This window comes from Papaver somniferum, chromosome 7 (genome assembly GCF_003573695.1).
Source record: "Papaver somniferum cultivar HN1 chromosome 7, ASM357369v1, whole genome shotgun sequence".
Lineage (NCBI taxonomy): Eukaryota > Viridiplantae > Streptophyta > Magnoliopsida > Ranunculales > Papaveraceae > Papaver > Papaver somniferum.
This window is the reverse complement of record NC_039364.1, coordinates 270,380,139-270,394,793: the sequence shown is the minus strand read 5'-3', so window position 1 is coordinate 270,394,793 and position 14,655 is coordinate 270,380,139. Positions and strand designations below refer to the sequence as shown.

The 14,655-nt window shown below is 37.8% G+C and overlaps 1 protein-coding gene across 2 annotated transcripts; it reads right to left on the bottom strand.

Moving 5' to 3' along the window:
• Positions 1 to 1,648: 1,648 nt before the first annotated feature.
• LOC113293813 lies at positions 1,649 to 7,119 on the bottom strand. 2 transcript variants are annotated; one of them, XM_026542315.1, is made up of 9 exons: positions 6,912 to 7,119; positions 6,353 to 6,447; positions 6,073 to 6,240; positions 5,706 to 5,966; positions 5,553 to 5,608; positions 4,637 to 4,846; positions 4,300 to 4,546; positions 3,400 to 3,503; positions 1,649 to 2,181 (listed from the first exon to the last, which is right to left on the bottom strand). In XM_026542315.1, exons 2-6 carry the CDS (start codon positions 6,408 to 6,410, stop codon positions 4,679 to 4,681), a joined length of 711 nt encoding a protein of 236 aa, XP_026398100.1. In that variant the 5' UTR covers positions 6,411 to 6,447; positions 6,912 to 7,119; the 3' UTR covers positions 1,649 to 2,181; positions 3,400 to 3,503; positions 4,300 to 4,546; positions 4,637 to 4,678. The 2 variants fall into 2 exon arrangements, with proteins under 2 accessions (XP_026398100.1, XP_026398101.1); XM_026542316.1 differs by having other exon boundaries at positions 6,353 to 6,403.
• Positions 7,120 to 14,655: the final 7,536 nt, after the last annotated feature.

The following is a 14,655-nucleotide window of genomic DNA, read 5'->3' as shown; positions in this document are numbered from 1 at the left end:
TTATCCAAGTTTTGAAGCCTAGGCTTCATAAACACGGATATTCTACTTAGAGCAGTTTCGTGTGTACATTCGAATAATACACACTCGAAAAGACTCGAACGCTATAATTTATCTCAAGAGATGTCTATTTTGATTGAAAACATACTAATTATCAGGATATGTTGGTCTATAGACCCACATGATCTTGATATTTTAGCAAAGTTTTGAAGCCTAGGCCTCATACACACGAATATTCTACTTAGAGCAGTTTCGAGTGTACATTCGAATAATACACACTCGAAAAGACTCGAACGCTATAATTTATCTCAAGAGATGTATATTTTGATTGAAAACATGCTAATTATCAGGACATGTTGGTCTATAGACCCACATGATCTTGATATTTTATCCAAGTTTTGAAGCCTAGGCTTCATAAACACGGATATTCTACTTAGAGCAGTTTCGTGTGTACATTCGAATAATACACACTCGAAAAGACTCGAACGCTATAATTTATCTCAAGAGATGTCTATTTTGATTGAAAACATGCTAATTATCAGGACATGTTGGTCTATAAACCCACATGATCTTGATATTTTAGCCAAGTTTTGAATCCTAGGCCTCATAAACACAAATTTTCTACTTAGAGCAGTTTCGAGTGTACATTCGAAAAAAACACACTAGAAAAGACTAGAACGCTATAATTTAGCTCAAGAGGTGTCTATTTTGATTGGAAACATGCTAATGATCAGGACATGTTGGTCTATAGACCCACATGATCTTGATATTTTAGCCAAATTTTGAAGTCTAGGCCACATAAACAACATTTTTCTACTTAGAGCAGTTTCGAGTGTACATTCGGAAAATACACACTCGAAAAGACTCGAAGGCTATAATTTAGCTCAAGAGGTGTCTATTTTGATTGAAAACATGCTATTGATCAGGACATGTTGGTCTATAGACCCACATGATCTTGATATTTTAGCCAAGTTTTGAATCCTAGGCCTCATAAACACAAATTTTCTACTTAGAGCAGTTTCGAGTGTACATTCGAAAAAAACACACTCGAAAAGACTAGAACGCTATAATTTAGCTCAAGAGGTGTCTATTTTGATTGGAAACATGCTAATTATCAGGACATGTTGGTCTATAGACCCACATGATCTTGATATTTCCGTTTAACTTGGAAAGGATGAACTATAATGAGCCAAACATTTGTATCTCTGCAACAGAAAAAATTTACAATGTAATTAACCAAATCAATTAGGAGGGGGATTAGTATTAAATAATTACCTTTAATCTGATGATGTATTGTTCTTCTTTTCAATGCCGATAAAGTGCTCTTAATATACAAACTTTTCATGTACTCATCTCTTATGTTGCCAGTTCCTTTGGTCCTCTGACCAACAACTCATCTTTCTTTGTTGGGGCAGGAACAACAGTTGTGGAAGGAGTAGGGGCAGTGGGCAGGAACAAGCCTTTCATTCTCATCAGCTAACTAATCACCACAACAGATTACAGACAACACAAAACAAAATTAGGATTCTGAAAAGGAACAAATGAAATTCAAAATTAGAGTAACAAGTAATGATACTCATATTTTGTTGAAGTTGATATAGGTTTTTAAATAAGCCAATTATTATTGGGTTAATAGAAACTCTACAGGTGAAATCATCAAAAAAGAAATCCAATGAATAAAAAGAATATGCAGCTAAAATAATGTGGAGCAACCCAAATCACATCCAATTCGTCCACACAAACGAGCGATCGGAGGAAAAAATCCAACGAAAAACAAAAACAATTGGTGCCCACATTTAAGGCCTACTAAAACTTTTATTTTTTTGAAGGAAAAAAAAGGCCTACTAAAACAAGATCAGTCGAATTGACGTTTGTCGTGTGACGACAACCTTTGCTTTCTTTAAATGTTATTCCTCTGAGCAATGACTTGCCTTTCTATGTGAGGGTGAGAACAACAGTTGTGGCAGCCTGGCAGGATTAGGGGTGGTACCGGCGATTTCAGATGTTGGAACTGATGGCTCGTTGTTGATGGGAAAGAGGTGATCAAGTATTATTTTGCGCTACTTTACCAGTTTGTAACGCAGGTCTGTGGTATAGAATGGCTGCTGCAAAACCCTCTGGATGAAGGGCAAACGAATGAAGCCCCTGTTCGCTTATCATATTTTTTTAGTATCTTCCCCAAGCCTGCATATAAAAGGGCACTGTAATATGTTAGCATAAAGTTCCACTTGCTCGAGTTGAATATGATGCACAGAAAGCATTTTAAATGAATAAAACACAGTTGTCCATTATGAAGCCCCGTCAGAGTATCGGAAATCTGTTGCTATATAATAAAACAAGTAATAAATAGCTCAGAGTTCAAGCCATTGGAGAAGTATAAACAAGTAAGAGATATCAATGTAATTGTTCAGGAATCCAGGTAAAAAATGATTAGGGCGTATAATTCATGACTGAACCAAGCTCCATATACATGCTCCCGCACTGCAGAAGATGACAAACTTTGGGGTTTCTCGGCTACTCCCAAGTGCATATCTAATTTCTAAAGTAATAATATTTGGAAGAGGGTCAGTTATGCATGTATACCAGGGACATGATCTGTATATCCAACAGCAGACATATACCCTCTGTCTTCGACACATTCTAACAGTTATAGAGCAAGGTACCTGAGATAGCCAAGTCAAGTGGTTGTGGGCAAGGCTTTTCATGCGCACCAAATTCCAATACCAAAAAGAGTCGTTCAAAGAAAAATTGATGACGAAAGTTACGGGCTTCTACTTCTAGGCTTTCTCATAGTTGACATCTAATCCAGACTCAAACTTAGACTCCATTTGGATCTAGTTAGCCAATTATTCTTTTTTCCAATAAAGAAAAAGTCCCTAAAGATATTTTAATGTTAGATTTTGTTTTAAGCATTAATAGAGACTCTACAGGTTAAATCATTTGAATAGAAATATAATGAATAAAAAAAACATGCATCTAAAATAATACGGGGCAACCAAATCACATCCAATTCATCCGCATAAATGAGTGGTCATAAGCCAAAGGGAAAACAAAAACAATTGGAGAAAAATAAAGACGCTTTACTTTGATTTATCTACAACTATGGCCTAGTAAAGAAAAGACAAGTCAAATTGACGTTTGTCGTGTGATTACATCCTTTAGTTTAACACTACTGAAGTTGTTGTATTACATCTCCACTAAATAAAATCTTATCCAAATTGCTAAATTCAGTAAAAATCAACAAAATTTCCGAGCTGGACTGATCTAGGTTGTGAATGCATGGAGCACTGATCCTTGACATTCTCACATAAATGTCGAAATTTGTGGATTCCATGGGATTTACTGTATTACTAGTTTTAGTTTTTATTCGCGAAGTACAGTAATTTAGAGAGAGATGATTACCAGTATAGTTAAGGGCACTATAATCGTGAAAAGCAACAATCTCTAAATTTGCTTTAGTCAACTCATCATCAGATTCCTTTGTTTCGCATCTTTGTCTGCAACTCCTGTAATTAAAAACATGCGAAACCTTCAGCTTACATCTTTATTAACATGCACCATGTGAAAATATATGCACATAGCAGATCCAATCCATGTGACAACATTGCTCATAAGCCACTAAATCCTGTTACAGAAATGAACTCTCTAGTCTAAACAGATGGCAGGATAGAAAATCAGTGAGCCAAAACATCCACCGCGTGTCAAAAAGATGAGTGGTACTAATCATGTGGATAAATTAAGAGGAGATATTACTGTCCTGAGGTGGATAACTCAACAACTGTAATCAGTACGTAGAACACTACATACTACAGGTATATGTTAGCTAAGGACAACTGAAGTGTGAAAACTTGGAAAGGATGAACTATAATGAGCCAAACAATTTCATGGCGTAATCCAAAAATTTACAATGTAATTAACCAAATCAATTAGGAGGAGGATTAGTATTATGAATCAGTATTACTCGGAGGAAACAGAAAGAAAAAAAAAAGTTGTCAGCTATTAGAGAAATATACCCATTTTCTCGCCAGTTGGTTCATTTTTCACGCTAACATTCACACACTTGTAAGTTCTAATTTCAAATAGTTAGTCTCACACTCGTGAGTTGTAAACCATGGCCATAGCCCATAGCATTCCAACTGGTAACCAAGAGCAGTGGAGTGTCTCAGTGTTTCAATCTCAAAAGTAAAACAAAAGACCAAAAACCTAATTTGATCTCCTGCTAAGACATACTAGAACTTTATCAGGAATAGCTAGTAACTAATATACACATTTTGTGAAGCAGTAGTAATACTCAAGGATTACCTCTTCATTCCTTGCAATTAAGTATGTCCAAGTAGGCTACTAATCACAAGTTCTATCTGTGGCCTTGGCGTGTAGCGTACTACACAGAAGAGATGTATTTGAAATTCCATGAGTTACAACGCGCAATAGATACTGCTGCCGTTCCCCAACTTGTTTGTGCTGCCATTCCCAACCTTATAACGACAATCCTTGAAAACTTTGGGCCATGTCTTTATGTTGTAGTGAAAGGCTACAAGAATGTTCAAGTCTGGCAACAAATTTAAGCAAATAAAAATCAATGTGGTTCCAAGCAAAATATTAAGAATCTCAAGGGAGGGAGAAGAAAGAGAATACTTACTTGATCTTCATAATCTCTCGGTCTTATTGTCAAAATGAACAGTTATGGGGATCCAAGCAACATTAGAGAAGCAGATAATGCATATCGGTTCATCGAGGGAGAGGAAATCTGGTGATCAGGGGTTCGGCATCGCGGTGGGGATCGAACTTCATAAAGTAACTCTGGAATCTCATCATACTCCAAAAGCATTAAAGAGCTGAACGAATCAACCTGGAAACAACAATTCAATGATGTACGGTTTAAGTATTGCTGTTGTGTTATAGGAAACCTACGTCTAGTGCATACACTACTTTCTCATTTAAATCAGTTTTAACTGCCTAACATAATCTTAACAATAGATATCATCAATTTACTGAACCAACAAAACTCAGAGCTAAACAATGTAACTATGTATGAGCTTTAAGGGAAGCCTGAGTGAACAAGCATACCCTACTTCTCATATAAAACAGATTTAAGATAGGTAGAGACTAACATAATGTTAACAGTAGATTTCATCTATTAACCGAACCAACAATTCAAAGCTAAACAATATATGTATGTATTGGTTTCAAAACAAACCCAAGGGGTTAACGCAGAGAAGTACAATAACCCCAGATTTCATTTTTCGCACAAACACAATTCAGTGCTATACAACATAAGTATGTATTAGTGCCAATGGGAACCTAAGTCGATAAGCATAGTCTCACTTCTCATTTTCAATGAAATTTGAGATGGTCTACGTGTAGATCCCATTCATCTTGTGCCTGGAATCGTCGCTGGAATTAGTTTTTTCACAGGCCTAAATTTATTTTATATTTTCTCTACGAACTCATGTGAAGGTTTCATTTCATTCAGAATAAGGATCTAATAATCTGCATAGAAAAATTAACCGATAACCGACTAATACGGAAGAGACGGATATCAAAAGACCACGTACCTTTGGTGGTAACAGAGCTGGATCTAACCCTGGCTTAGACCATTGCACAGAGAAATCTGCATGATTACAAGTTCGGATAAATAAGAAAACTAAAAACACAATTAAAAGAAAATTAAGTTAAAATACTTAGATAGGCCAATAAAGTTCAATTACCATCATCAAATCCAAGTGTTTTAAGAAGCAACTTCCCATCCATTTCAGAATTCTGTGATTTAATACATTTCTGATGATCGTGTAGGAACCTTTCTCCAGCAATGCCATTCAATTTCTTAGGATTATTCTTCTTTGGCTCCTGATTAAGAGACAACTTCCTCGAGTTTGTAATGTCGCGCAGTGCTTTCCTAACACCACCACCTAGTCCTGCTTTCTTTTGACCATCTGAAAGAACTTTTAGTTTCCCCCCAACAGCATCCCCTGTACACAATCATTAGCAAATTCAGTCATTCTTCTATAAAAGAATGCATTTAACACAAGTTCATTACTCTACTACGATGAGTACCCCACAAGGTCACACCCATACCTTTGAAATTTGATTTCGTATTTGAATTGATGAGACCAGGATTCATATACAAACCATTCTGCTCCATGGTATTATCAGATTTCTTCAACAGATTCTTCTTTGATGCCGCCTTATGTGGAGATAGCTTTGAAGAGTTTGTAATGTTGGTCAATGCCTTTCGAGATGGGCCTAAAAAAACAAACACATCACTCAATCTTACTATTACATGCTTTAAAAATTGCAATATACACTAAACTACAAAAACAATGGTGGGTTTGGAAAAGCAAAGGGACATATATACCTCGAAAGTGAGTATGCAAATTCTCATCTTGAATCATTCCAAGAGTTCTTGCTGCCATTATGAACACGCGTATAGTAGATCAAACTGGATTATTTCTACAGCAAATTAAAATAAGGCTTCAGATGACCAAAAGAAAATAACAGAACACCCAATTCTCTACATTCAAGAAAAACTAATACCCTAATTCTTTCCTAGTCTACTCAAGAAACCAAAATCGAAAACCCTGATTTCACTGGAAATTTCATACTCAAGAGAACCAAAACCCTGATTTCAACCCCATTTGTTATTCTATTAAATTAAATCAAAACCCTTCATTCATTTTCACCCAAGTAATTCAAAACCAAAACCCTAATTTCACCCCTCCAATTTTTCAACTAAAACCAAACCCTTGAGTAATTATTTTGACCCAAGTATCATGCTTTTCTAAGATTAAAGAAGAACCCAAGTTTGATATGCCTCTGTATACCCAGAAGAATCAATCAAAACCTTGGTTTTATTTAAAACAAATTAATGGAAAAAAGAAGTAGAAGAAGATCTCAAGGAAGGATTAGAAACTTACAATACGGATTGATAAATGGATTTCTTCTTCTTCTTTCTATTTCGATCTCTCTTTTTTACTGGAAATTTCTCCTTTCTTTTCTCTGCTTGTGTGTTTTTAAGAAAAATAATCCGGGGATTTTCTAAGTTAACCCTCGTATATAACGACTAGCAGAGGATACAGCGATTGTATCACAATTATTTAAACGGGTGTGTTTCAGGAAGAACAAGTGTACGCGGCGGACACACCCTTGGAGTTCACTTGGCTGATTCTCATGGAGCAAAGAAGTGGACCAAAGGGACGTGGTTCTATATCCCATCCAGTAGCATAAGACTTGGGCATTTGTCCGGCATAACTAGTCACAAGCGATATCTCAAATTTAGCACAAGCCAGTATCCATCTTGGCCTCTGGAAACCACCGGATGCACCTTGGCTGAAGCTTAACACTGATGGCGCGGTACGTGGAATACCAGGCCAACCTGGAATTACAGGAGTAGGTTACATTCTAAGGAGTCATCATGGTAAATACATTGTATCAGCAGCAATACCTCTAGGAATCACAGCGGCGATAGTCGCAAAATCGAAGGCATGTCTCTTTGGCCTCACCTACGCGTATCACATACATATAGAGAAGCTAACCAGGTAGCTGACATGCTGGCAAACAGAGGTGCAGACAGAGTAGGAAATCCAAATCAAAGTTTAACAACCGAAAAAATGATGAATATGGCACCAGTTTTTTTAAATCAGTTTCTTGTTTTAGATAATGCCCAAATACAAACGGGGTGTGTAATTCGTAACTTTGAATAATAAATTTAGTTTCCTTTAAATTCGGAGTACGGGGAGTAGTTCGGAACGGCATACGTCCGGGAATTATACGGATTCGGATAAGTCGGATTCGTTCGAAAAATCTGTCAACGGTTCGTTGTTCGGGAAGTAGTACGGATTTGATACGTACGCGTATAATTCGTTTTAAAAATGTGAGTTCGGTATCCAAAATTCGGCATCACTAAATAATAAAATTTTGGAATTTTGGGGTGGGTGGGGTGGTATAGTTTGGGTTAGAAATGTAATATATAGTAAATACCATCCGTTTATTTCATCAAGCAACGGTTGGCTCAATGGTTCAGAGGTAGTTATAAGGAGCTGGACGTCATGTGTTCGATCCTCGTTAAGTGTTTTTGTGGAAAACCACACTATAACAAACTGAAATGGGCAGTTTGGCCGGGAATGGGAGTTGCGCTTCAGAGTTTGCTGATTGGGCTTCGCTTAAAGTAAGGCGTATTATACGCCAAATTATGATGCGGTGCGAATAATTCGCGCACAATTCGGGATCCCCATATAATCCGCATACCTAGGACGGAGTTTGAAGTATTTGGCCGTATGATTCGTATTCGGCTAGTTCGTGTGTGTACGTACGCAAATAATTCGCCGAATTACTAATTAGGATCGAGAGTGCACACCATATTTTTTGAATCCGAACAAACTTAGCTTGTTATACACAAATGAAATGTAACTTCATTTAGGTTTGTATAACCGTACCTAAAACATGTACACCTAGTTGGTTCAACAATAGTTAACCAATGGCTAGCCATATGAGCACTTTCATATCAACCTTATTCATCTTCACCATAACTAGTTCAAATGACTCAAATGAACTAGTTTAGAGAGTTGTTCAATTGCTTAGATCTCATAGAAATATACAAGACACAATCGATTCATGAACATTATAGCCACGGTTTGCAAAGATTGCATTCCTTAGTTTATATATGTCTTAGTTCATGAATAAACCGTTTTTAGAAAATAACCCACTTCAGTATGCATACGGGTACGCATACTTAAGTACCCGAACTGAGCTACGCGTACGGGTACGCAGACTTAGCTCTGGTCATCCTGAACAAGCAAAGTACGCATATTTTGGTTCAAGGATTTTGGACTTACATAAGTATGAATACACATACAATGTTTATATCCAAACATGGTTATATATTCTAATCTCTCATTTCAATCATTGAAACATTCTTAGAGGATGTTATATAGTGGTTATTCACGCACTACTTTTCATCAAAGCGATTTTCAAGAGATTGAAACAATCAACATGACTTTCGTCACGAGTAAAGACGAACTTGGCCAAAGCGAAAGCTTACCAACACATATTTCGAGAAATAGATAAGCGAGATAAACTCGGCTCGAAATAGCAAATGTGTATAATCGAAGTCTATGTAGCAATACGACTTTTGTCTCAAGATAGGAGATAGAGTAGATAGACTTTTGAGTGATAGATAAGTTCAAGTCTCCACATACCTTTTTGTCGATGAAGATCCACCAGTTCCTTGAGTAGTTCTTCGTCTTTGCATGATGAACGTCGTGGAGTCTAGAGCTCAATTACACTTTCTATTCTAGTCCGAGGCTTAGCTATAAGTAGACTAGAAATCAAGACTTATAGTTTTGGCAACTAAACTTGACAAACAAGCTTGAGACAACAACACTTGCGAGTTCGACCGAGCAGTGCTCTAATACAAACGACTACCATGCCATTTCTAGCATCTGAGTTTCGCATTCAATTATGAACGTAAACATTTAAGGATTCTAGAACGATAAAGTGGAGCTCAATCCATAGCTCTAAGAACTGTTTCAACCTTAAAAGGTTTAGTGTCATCCTAAATAGCTCATAATTAACTCCAAAATATGAAGTTTCAAGAATGCAAGAAATCAAAGAGTATTATTTTTTTATGTGTATATGCATATAGTATGATACTAAATGCTCCCCCACACTTAAACTCAACGTTGTCCTCAATGTTCAAAACCGAAAATTCTGATTTCTGATATAACATCCCTGAAAAACTCAAAAACTGTACTAATGGGTAGGGAACTAAGAAAAACATCTTAAACGAAAATTTGCTCGCCTACGTCTATTATATAACGTGTCAAAAGGGCACAGTGTTTCGATAAACGGTTTGACTTTTATGGCCCCCGGACTGACAGACATGCAATCTGAAAAAGTTATGGAAACATACCGAAACTCAAATATCCAGGCCTACCGCTCCAACCTAACAGACTCCGAACAGATTTTCCTTTTGCAAAAGAAAGGTTAGTTTGTCCTCTTCAAAAGTTGGGGTCAACCACTCAAGAGTTATTTTGGTGACAAGTGTGTAGTCAGAATTTTCTAACGAGAATTCGTCAAAACTTTCATTATAGAAATAGGACTTTGTAAAATCTAAGATGGGAATGCAAGATATGATATGCAAAACCGATGGGTTGCCTCCCATGTAGCGCTTAGTTTAATGTCCTCATCCCGACTTGGCATTCCAATGATGCTACTCCTCCAGAGGGAGTGAATCCTGACGTCTTGTCACTTTTACATTCTCTTTAGAGAACTTTTCATAATGAGGCTTCAATCTATGGCCGTTGACTATTCCAGTTTTTGTACTAGTAATCTGTGCACCATAAGGAAAAACATTAGTAACAACATACGGTGCTATCCATATGGACCTTAGCTTCCCAGGAAATAATCGAAGACGATATTAAAGAAAAGAACTTTTTGACCCACAACAAAATTCTTTCGAGAAATCATTTTGTCATGGAAAAGTTTTGTCTTCTCCTTGTAAATACGAGAACTCTCGTACGCATCATTACGTATCTCCTATAGCTCGTTAACTTGTAACTTCCTTCGTTTCCCCGCATTGTCATAATCCATGTTGTATATCTTTATCGCGCAATATGCCTTGTGCTCAAGTTCAACCGGAAGATGACAAGCTTCGCAGTAAACAAACCGATATGGAGACATACCAATCGGTGTTTTGTATGTCGTTCTATATGCCCAAAGCGCATCGTTAAGCCTATAACTCCAATCTTTCCGTGTAGTGTTAACCGTTTTTTCAAGAATGGATTTAATCTCTCAGTTCGATATTTCGGTTTGTCCACTAGTTTGTGGGGATACTGCGTACCAACCTTGTATGTTATGTTGTACTTCTTGAGTAGAGCATGGAAGGATTTCGGAAAATGTGAGCCTCCATCACTGATAACCACTCTTGGTGTACCATGTCTAGAAAAAATATATTCCTTCACAAACCCACAAACAACTTGAAAATCATTAGTAGGGGTGGCTTTAGCTTCCACCCATTTCGAAACATAATCCACAACAAGAAGTATATAAAATTTTCCATTATAATTAACAAAAGGACCCATAAAATAAATTCCCCACACATTAAATACTTCTACAGCAAGAATTAGTGAGTGGCATTTGATTTTGAGCACCTAGATTGAAATCTATCACAAGATTTGCAAAAAAAAAATATATGCATCCTCGAATAGAATAGGTCAACATAATCGAATTTCAAGTACTTTGAAAGCGGTACGTTTGGAAACAAAGTGACCCCCACATGCATAAGTACTGACAAATAGTAAGAATAGATTGAAATTCAGAATTAGGTACACACCTGCGGATGATTTGATCGGGACCGTTGATGAGTGCCAAATATTGTATATATTTATCCCTTTTTGTTGGCATTTTACTCATCTTTTGTGCATTAATTCTACATTTTATCCCATATTCTGTATTTTCATTGTTTTCAAGAATAAATATTTTTATTAATTAATTTTGCATTTTTAGGCAATAAACAAAGTTCGGATGACTTGCGGAGCAAAAGAGCAGAAAAGTAGTGAAAAGCCTGGAGAAATCACGCAAGGAAGCCGCGAAGAATGGTGCGCACAACCTCATTTTCTACACACAAAAGCGCCTCCGTTCTCAGCCATCAGATCAGTTCTCAGAAGCATCCGACGGTCGCTCCTTCATAGAGCATCAAAATCTGAAGTCTCTGCCGAGCACCACAGCGCTGAAATTCCAAGCCTTCAGATTAGATGGTAGTTGAATCCAACGGTCGCTCCCTTGCTGTTCATCAACGTTTGATATCTCCGCCTTACACTACAACACCTAACCCCATCTAGAGCCGTTAACTTCGTTGTATCAAAAAAATCTGACGGTCGCTACAAGCTTCACTTCACATCACCGTCCGATTCACCTACCAGCTTCGCATCCAGTGACTCAGCGACGCAGAACGTCAAACTCGATACGCCCGACTAACACCCTATCACCCGAGCCCTACCACCTAACCAAACAACCCCCTTCTCCCATTCTATCGAACCCATCTACCACCATCACCCCCCTCTCTGCAGAACCACCTCCTTCCCTGCCGCACCACCATCATCACCACCACTCCCTGACGCCACCAAACACCACCAACTCTCCACAACAACCCTAACCCACATCATTATTTACCCTTTCACCAACTCTATGTCCTCCTAATCACTCAATTTCACGCCTCTCCCATGTCAGGAACCCTAGAGGTGAAATTGACAAATTAGGTGAAATAGAGTTGCAATTGGAGGCGTGGATAACATCAGGAGAGTCAGAGAAAGGATGGGTCGACGTCAATTTGAAGATTAGGTGAGTTAATTTCACTGTTGGAATTTGGGGATTTTTCTATAAACCCTAATTGTATAATTTAGGGGAATTGTGTTTGTGAGCTATAAATAGAGAATGGGTGTAGTGTGAGAAACTTTATGCTTGGATTAGCCGGCATCCAGGACTTTCATGTCCTGTTAATGTTAATGTTTTCTTTAATGTGTTTCAGCTCAATTTCAGTTCATGTTCTTGATTACTATTTTTCTGTTAATGTTGTTTCTTTTTAGTTCAATTTGCTGCTCTGTTAATGCTCCTGTTATTTATGTTAATGTTCATGTTCTGTTAATTCCTGTTTAGTGTGATGTTTCTGTTAATGTTTTTATTTTCATCTCCTGTTAACATGTGTCCTGTTTAGATGTTGTTCATTGTTAGTTCAGTTAGTTGTGTTCATGTTTGTTGTTGCTCACTGTTAGTATCAATTCACTGTCATGTTTAAATTTGCTGTCACAATTGATGGAATGCTAGGCTAGGTATCTGAGAAGCAATGTGCTGATTGTGTAATGGAAGAAATCAGTGCTCAGAGCAAGCTGATTTTCTTGCCATTCCTTGTGTATGCTTAGGATGCAGTGTTGATTGTGCATTGGGAGAAACTAATGCTTATAGCAAGCTAGTTCTCTTCCCATTCTTTTAGTATATCTCAAGAATGCCTTAGTTTTGCTCCATTTCAGTTTCACTATCATCCCTGCCCTTGGCTTAGGCCTTGGTTCATCTTGTTTTGTTCTTTGCTTTTGCTGTTGCCCTGTTGTATCTTCCCTTTTGTTACTGTTTAGTTTTCATTTGCTTTGTTCCTTGTTTTGCCCTGTGTTGTTTTTGCTTGCACTGCCTTGTCTGTTTCTGCTACACTGCTGCCTCTGCTGTTGTTGCTTCTTCTCTGCTGCTGCAACCCTGTTGCTGCTGCATTGCTTTTCTCCTGCTGTGCATTGCCTTCTCTGTCACTTGTGCTGCTGCCACTTCTTCCCCTGCCTTGCAAACTGTTGCTGCTCACTTGTGCAGCTGCTGTGCAGTCTTACAGTTCCTGCAGCCAAGCAAAGATCAAAGCCAGCTGAGCCCAATTCAGTTCATTGCTGTGCACTCAAGCCCAAAGCTCAACTCAAACTGAAGCCCAATTCAGTCAACTGTGGGCTTAACCAAAGCCCAGTTGTTTAAGACCAAAGCCCAAATTCATTAAGGCCCAATCCAATTCAGGCTTAATCAAAAGCCTAAGTTTAAGGCCAAAGCCCATTTGCACTTCAAAGACCAACTGAGCCCAAACTCAGTTCATTTTATTGTTATCAAACCCATTAGTACTTAAAGCCCAATTTAAGCCAAAAGGCTTCTAAGCCCAAAGCAAATCTAGGAACCCAATTAGCTAAAACACTTCCAAAACACACCCGATCTCTGTGGATCGACCCGTACTTGCACGAGCTACAACCGACGACCGTGCACTTGCGGTATTACTGTAGGCCCCCGTTTTTCTGCGCATAATTTTATACATATCTCCGGGCCCACCAAGTTTTTGGCCGGGGATAATTTTTAGGACCTTTTCAAAGCCTACCAACCGTATTTTCACAGGTATGGCTCATCCCACACATACTGCTTAGATATTTTCTTAAGCTTAAACTTTTGAAAATTAGACATTGTACTAGGTACTTGTCTCGTTACCAAGTAGTTCACTATATCCGTGTACCAAGGTGTTGAATCTTCAATCGAGAATAGTTGTTCGTCTGGAAAACGATCTTGTAAGGAAGTTCTTCTTCAGAAACAACAAGTCTATTAAGATGATCCGCAACAGTATTTTCAACACTTCTTTTATCCTTGATTTCGTAATCAAATTGTTGCAATAGTAGTATCCACCGTATAAGTCTTGCTTAGCTTCTTTCTTCTTTAATAGGAACCTAAGTGCTGCATGCTCAGAATATACAACCACTTTTGAACCCACCAAACATAATCTAAATTTTTTTAGTGCAAAGACTATAGCCAAAAATTATTTCTCGGTGGTAGCATAGTTGATTTGTGCATCATTTAGAGTCCTAGATGCATAATAAATCACATGAGACATCTTGTCTACTCTTTGACCCAAAACGGCTCCAACTGCATAGTCACTTGCATCACACATTAATTCAAATGGCAAACTCCAATCCGCTGACTTGATAATTGGTGCAGTTGTCAACAATTCTTTCAATCTATCAAGGGCATCCTTGCACTCCTTGTTGAAGTCAAAAATAACCTCTTTTTGCAACAATTTGCACATCGGTATTAAGATTTTGGAGAAATCTTTGATAAACCGCCTGTAAAAACCTGCATGACCAAGAAAAGAGCGAGTTT